Source organism: Tupaia chinensis, unplaced genomic scaffold (genome assembly GCF_000334495.1).
Source record: "Tupaia chinensis unplaced genomic scaffold, TupChi_1.0 Scaffold000567_1, whole genome shotgun sequence".
In the NCBI taxonomy this organism is placed as follows: Eukaryota; Metazoa; Chordata; class Mammalia; order Scandentia; family Tupaiidae; genus Tupaia; species Tupaia belangeri.
Window position 1 is genome coordinate 2,720,132 of NW_006160080.1, and position 7,077 is coordinate 2,727,208.

Consider the following 7,077-nt stretch of genomic DNA (forward strand, 5'->3'; position numbering starts at 1 on the left):
CTTTTGTTACTTGATAAAATGTTAAAACCGGGGGGGGGGGGGGAAGCAAAACATTTAACAAACATGAAAATGGTGATGATAATGTCTAAGGTAATAACTTTGACTGGACTAACATACAGTGTATTCATGCTGGGAAAATCTATCTTGTATGCTGTAAAAAATATACAGTGATTGAATGTAAAAAAAGAAAATTAAGAAGAGAAAAGAAAAAACTCATGAATGAATGCGAACTCAATTCAGTGGGTTGAAGAGACAAAGGATATTAGCATGGTCTCAAAGTACCTTCCACTGAAGATATTTATCATTTACAAAGGGAAGAATAGTAACTTCAAAGTGGAAAAATCTGGAAGACACTGAAAACAAAGTGATCAATGTTAAAATTATCAATAAAAAAATATATAAACACCATGTACTCCCGATGATTCAATGAGGAGATAATATAATCTGTGTGATATTTTTGCCCCGAAATTCATAATCTCAATTTACCCAAGAGAAAATTTATCATTTACAAAGGGAAGAATAGTAACTTCAAAGTGGAAAAATCTGGAAGACACTGAAAACAAAGTGATCAATGTTAAAATTATCAATAAAAAAATATATAAACACCATGTACTCCCGATGATTCAATGAGGAGATAATATAATCTGTGTGATATTTTTGCCCCGAAATTCATAATCTCAATTTACCCAAGAGAAAATAGCAGACACACTGAAATTGAGAGACATTTTACAAAATAACAGACCAGTACTCATCAAAAGTGTCATGAAAGACAAGGAAAGAATGAGATGTTGTCACAAACTGGAAGAGGCTAAGGAGACACAACTACATTCAGTGTAGGATACTGCACTGGATCCTGGAACAGAAAAAAAGACATGGAAGTGGGGAATGGTGAAATGCAAACAAGAACATTAGTTTAACAGTACTGAACCAACATTCATTTCCTGGTTTTGAAAACTGTACCATGGTTATATAATAATCATAATTTTAAATAATGAAGGTGAGTTAACATTAAGGGACACTATGTAGAGTCTAAGGAAGTCACAGGAATTCTAATATTTTTGCAACCCTTCCATAAACCTAAAAGTACCCTGAAAATTGGAAACGCTAATGCAATGAAGTTCAAAAATGTGAATTTCCTATTGGATAAGAGAGAAACAAAATGGTAAAGAGCTCATTGTCTAATGAAAAGAAACATACAATTCAGGACAGAGAAATATTTCCTCGAGAGTGAGTTCAGAATAATTGCACAGTATATGATGGCTTAAAAAGAATCTAAATCATTCATTTTCTTAATGATGGCAAGTGTGAACAAATCTGGCAATTAGCAATTAATATTATGTAAATATTCTAAGTCTGATATACATTCATTAATAACACCTCCTCCTCCTTTACAATCAATCCTTCCTTCTTGGCTAAGGAAGATTTAGTAAGAAACCAAAAGGATATATGAACAAAAAGGACTGAAAGAAAAGTTCAAGACTTCTATTTTGTTTTCAAGAAGTGACAACAATGATTTGTTTTATCAAAGGATCTTTGACCTTTAAAAACACTATGACGACATGAAAAGACGGATTTGCAGAACTGTGTTCTCATTAACTCAAGATCCAGTTTTCCATTAAGCTTAACTCCTTACGTACTTCAGGGTAGAAAGATTAATCTTCCAATAATCTAGCACCAGAACTGCTTTAAAAGCAAATATTGCTAACCACGAACAAAGAAACAAATGCTACATGATTTTTGGTTTTCAAATAATCCAACAGTGACACTTTGTGGGCAAGATAGGAAATACCTAAGCATCTATTTTTCTTGATAAATTCATCTCTAAATCACATTGAAACTTTTCCTGTAATAAGACAAGGTATAAATAAGTAAAGAAACAGTACATTTCAGAATAGCTCTTTATTCTAAAACTAAATTATGAACTTTAAGAATAGTTCTAATACATATGTACTGAGTAATTATCAATACCTTTGTTTCCAAATATATGATCAAAAATTACTTGAATTAACCTTGCATTATGAACTTATTAGATAGGCGAAATAATATCGAATTATAAAATAGGTTCATATATCAGCACAATATTACCATCTTACCTATGTAAAGAGCTTCACGCCTTCCAAGGGGCTTTCACATAATTATGTCAGAAACCATAACACCTGGTAGGCAATTAACATTATCCCCAAACAGAAACATATTGGGGCTGAAAGAAGTTGAAAACTGCCCATACTACTTAAGTAACATTAATATTCACATTCTTATGGAAGTAAATATATGCATTTCCTGTAAGCCAAATTATATTCGAGAGAACTTCAAAAAGTTTATGGGAAATAGAATTACAAGTGTATTTTGGTACAAAGGAAAAGAATCTGAAATCCATGCATAGTTTTTTTCATTTTTTCTCCACATATTTTTTGAAGCTCCCAAATATAGTTTAAAAATCTATTTTAGTCAATTTAAGAGCATGAAACAGCAGAATGCGGTGATAATGTTTAACAGTACAACCATTTCAGGAAAACCGTTTGGCAGATGATGGCTTAAAAAGAATCTAAATCATTCATTTTCTTAATGATGGCAAGTGTGAACAAATCTGGCAATTAGCAATTAATATTATGTAAATATTCTAAGTCTGATATACATTCATTAATAACACCTCCTCCTCCTTTACAATCAATCCTTCCTTCTTGGCTAAGGAAGATTTAGTAAGAAACCAAAAGGATATATGAACAAAAAGGACTGAAAGAAAAGTTCAAGACTTCTATTTTGTTTTCAAGAAGTGACAACAATGATTTGTTTTATCAAAGGATCTTTGACCTTTAAAAACACTATGACGACATGAAAAGACGGATTTGCAGAACTGTGTTCTCATTAACTCAAGATCCAGTTTTCCATTAAGCTTAACTCCTTACGTACTTCAGGGTAGAAAGATTAATCTTCCAATAATCTAGCACCAGAACTGCTTTAAAAGCAAATATTGCTAACCACGAACAAAGAAACAAATGCTACATGATTTTTGGTTTTCAAATAATCCAACAGTGACACTTTGTGGGCAAGATAGGAAATACCTAAGCATCTATTTTTCTTGATAAATTCATCTCTAAATCACATTGAAACTTTTCCTGTAATAAGACAATGTATAAATAAGTAAAGAAACAGTACATTTCAGAATAGCTCTTTATTCTAAAACTAAATTATGAACTTTAAGAATAGTTCTAATACATATGTACTGAGTAATTATCAATACCTTTGTTTCCAAATATATGATCAAAAATTACTTGAATTAACCTTGCATTATGAACTTATTAGATAGGCGAAATAATATCGAATTATAAAATAGGTTCATATATCAGCACAATATTACCATCTTACCTATGTAAAGAGCTTCACGCCTTCCAAGGGGCTTTCACATAATTATGTCAGAAACCATAACACCTGGTAGGCAATTAACATTATCCCCAAACAGAAACATATTGGGGCTGAAAGAAGTTGAAAACTGCCCATACTACTTAAGTAACATTAATATTCACATTCTTATGGAAGTAAATATATGCATTTCCTGTAAGCCAAATTATATTCGAGAGAACTTCAAAAAGTTTATGGGAAATAGAATTACAAGTGTATTTTGGTACAAAGGAAAAGAATCTGAAATCCATGCATAGTTTTTTTCATTTTTTCTCCACATATTTTTTGAAGCTCCCAAATATAGTTTAAAAATCTATTTTAGTCAATTTAAGAGCATGAAACAGCAGAATGCGGTGATAATGTTTAACAGTACAACCAATTCAGGAAAACCGTTTGGCAGATTCTTACACAATAAGACTTCCCTCTACCTCATCTATTTCCACTCCCGGGCATTTACCCAAATTATATGTAAACATATATTCACCAAGAGACTTCCATAAGCATGTTCATAGGCATTTTACTCATAATAGCCCCAAATTGGAAACAACCCACATGTCCATCAGAAGAATAAATTGCAAATATTCACATAATAGTACCACCCAGCAATAAATGGGAATGAGATGTTACTATGAAATGAATCTCCAAACATTATTCTAAGGAAATGAGACCATGACTCAAGAGTACACGCGGTATAATTCTATTTATATTAAGTTCTAGGACAAGCAAAACGAATCTACGATGAGAAAATGTTTGAGACTGGACTTCCTGGGAAGAGACCTGACGTAACTTTTTGTGGTGATGGAAATGCTTATTAGCTTGATAGGGGTATAAGTACACGTATTTATCAAAACTCATTGAACTGTACACTTAGGATCTGTGAACCTCACTGTACGAAATTAAACTCAAGTTTTTTAGAAAAGAAATGTAGCAGATGAAAAGAAGAATTTTGCTTTAAATATACAAACCATATTAGCCTCTCCTGGAAGAGATGAACGTCCTTTTTTATGCACTGGCATAAACTCCATTTCCATAGAACCAGGATTGTATCTTTTTAAATTTCCTGGATGGTTCATTTGCATAGCTGCCTGATGACCTTGTACTAGCAAACCATCAACTCCTGCAGAACAACACAAAAAAAAAAAAGTTACTTCACACAATCACCACCTAAATAACCTTAACATGGAGGCCGGCAGCTGGCGAGGTGGGTAAGGGCACGGGGCTCCCACAGGGCCAACCTCGGTTGAGTCCCAGACCTGGCTGTTTGCTTTCTCACTTCTCCTTTCCCTTTCCCTCTCTCTCTCTCTCTCTTTCACTGTGTCCCTCTCTGTTCAAAATAAAATAAGTAAGTAAATAAAACGAAAGTTAAATTTAAAAATTCTTTAAAAATAAAAAGAAAGAAAACCTTAACACGAATATGCTCTCAGAATGCTACTTCAAAATGAGGGGCTGGCAGGTGATGTGGTGGCTAAGAGCACTGGACTCCCACATGGCCAACCGTGGCTCAAGTCTCGGACCCCGCGGCTTGCTTTCTCACTTTTCCTCTCTCTCTCCCCCTCTGTCCCTCTCTGGTCAAATTAAAATAAATAAAAGTTCAATAAAATAATTCTTTAAAAAACATAAAGAATGCTACTTCAAAATGAGTTGGGAGTTTTGGTTCATTTTAAAGAGTGACAAAACAAGAATTCTTCCTTGAACTATTTAGAATAAGTCTTTAAAATCTGAAGGGCTGTATTGCCCATGACTAGGAATAAGATCAAATCAAACACAATTCCAAATCCTGAAGTGATTACTTTGCGACTTCAGGTCTACAAAGTAAATGCTGGAAACAAATGAACAGGAGAACACATTGGCTAATTGCTTTTTTTCTTCTTCTTTTTTTTTTTTTTTTTTTTTTGGAGGGGTTTTTATTTTCACTGTAGGGCGCGTGCGCTCGCCAGACAGACAGAGAGAGACATAGAGACAGAAAGCGAGAAATCACCCCCCAGGGGGGATGGTCATGCCGCAATCCCTTCTCCTCCATTCTCCTCTCGGGATCTTGGGCACGCACGCACATGCACCTGGCGTGCGTTTAAGTCACCGGGTCCGGGACGCGAACCATGGTGGACTACGTGGGAGTCCAGAGACATAGCCATTACGCTAACTGCTGGTCCCATGATGGCTAATTGCTTTTGAAAAGGAAGTCAAAAAGGCTTTTTACTTAGAGAGGCAACCTGTTTCCAAAATGTGAACAAGGAGTTGGTTCCGGATTGAGTCCTACAGCTATGTGGTCTGGGCCGACATTATGATCTCATTATTAGTTATATTTTATATGAAATCTAAATAAATGGACAGTCTAGAACGATGAGTCACTGAACTATGGATCTATTATAGGGGGAAAAAACACTGACTTTAATGATGTCATTATTATAGCCTGTCCTTTTTTTTTTTAAGATTTTATTTTTTTATTTACACTTAATCACTGTACATCTTTACATGGTTTTCTGATTCTTTACATGGTTTTCTGATTAGAAAGAACCCCGTATCAGTTACTGGTGAGGGGCACGTTAACGAAAGAGCTCACTCACTTTATCCAGCCTGAGCCAGACCAGTCCTAAGAGACATAGTTTAGAAACTCAGATTCACTTCTCTTTCCTGTTCCCATTTCATTTTAGAATGGAGATACTAATGACCAAGGGCCCGAAACAGAAATCAAGGGGAGATGAAGAAGATGGGCGAAGTTAACTCTCAAACTAGATAAATGCAAGATGCAGCTGTATAAAAATTTCAGGTTATAAAATGCATTCGATTTGAGCTGTAACATCAATCAAATTTTATTTTTTAAACTGTTTTTTTTCTGACAATACAACACGAGCTTTGAGTGAGTAAACAGTGGTGTATTCATAAAAAAGAAGACTCACAGCAATGACAATAAACTCACTACTGCTATACACAATGAGGATGAATCTCACAAACATAACATTGAATATAGCATAAGCCAGACACAGAAGAGAATATAGCATATAGCATATGCTATCATTGAAACAAAGCTCAGAAACAGGCAAGAGAAATCTGCGGTGGGAGAAGTCAAGAGAGTAGTTACTTTGAAAGGGGGTTAATGACTGTAAAGGGAATGGGGGGGGGCATTCTGGGAAGCGTATAACCTGTATTTCTTGGTTATACTCATGTATTCGTCTTAAAATTACTTGGGTTATACATTTATGATTTGTGTATATTTTTGTATGTAATATACTTCTCTAAGAAGTTTACTTAGGGGTGCCCCACATCACAACAGTTAAGTGCTATGTGGAGGGAGCTGGGTCCTACATGGCCCACAGCAGTTTGAATCCAGCCCCAGGGCCATGAAGATATTCCAGGTACATGTGCATACATGCTTAGGAGAAAAGGAGATTGCTGCATAACCAGGCCCCATTGGGGGGGTGCTTTCTCTCTCTCTCCCTCTCTCTCTCTAGCTGGTACACACACGTGCACTCTGACATATGTGATTAAATATAAATAAATAATGAAAAAAATTAAAAGGAAATTCTCCTTTGTTTTTAGGTTATTTTTTTTTAATTTGCCACAGGGCACATGTGCTCACCAGAAACAGAGAAGGAAAGGGAGAAAGCACCCCCTCCATGGGATATGGTCATACCACAATCCCTTCTCCATTTCTCCATCCTGTTGGGATTTAGGGCACAC

The 7,077-nt window shown here is 35.1% G+C and overlaps 1 protein-coding gene across 3 annotated transcripts in view; it reads right to left on the reverse strand.

Annotated features, from left to right (window-relative positions):
* Positions 1-7,077, reverse strand: part of BEND2 (BEN domain containing 2) — a 51,852-nt gene that overhangs the window by 36,817 nt on the left and 7,958 nt on the right. For all 3 annotated transcript variants that reach the window (XM_027775479.1, XM_027775478.1, XM_014591364.1), the window contains exon 3: positions 4,365-4,516. In XM_027775479.1, the coding sequence (XP_027631280.1) occupies positions 4,365-4,516 (152 nt within the window). The remainder of the gene's footprint in view (positions 1-4,364; positions 4,517-7,077) is intronic.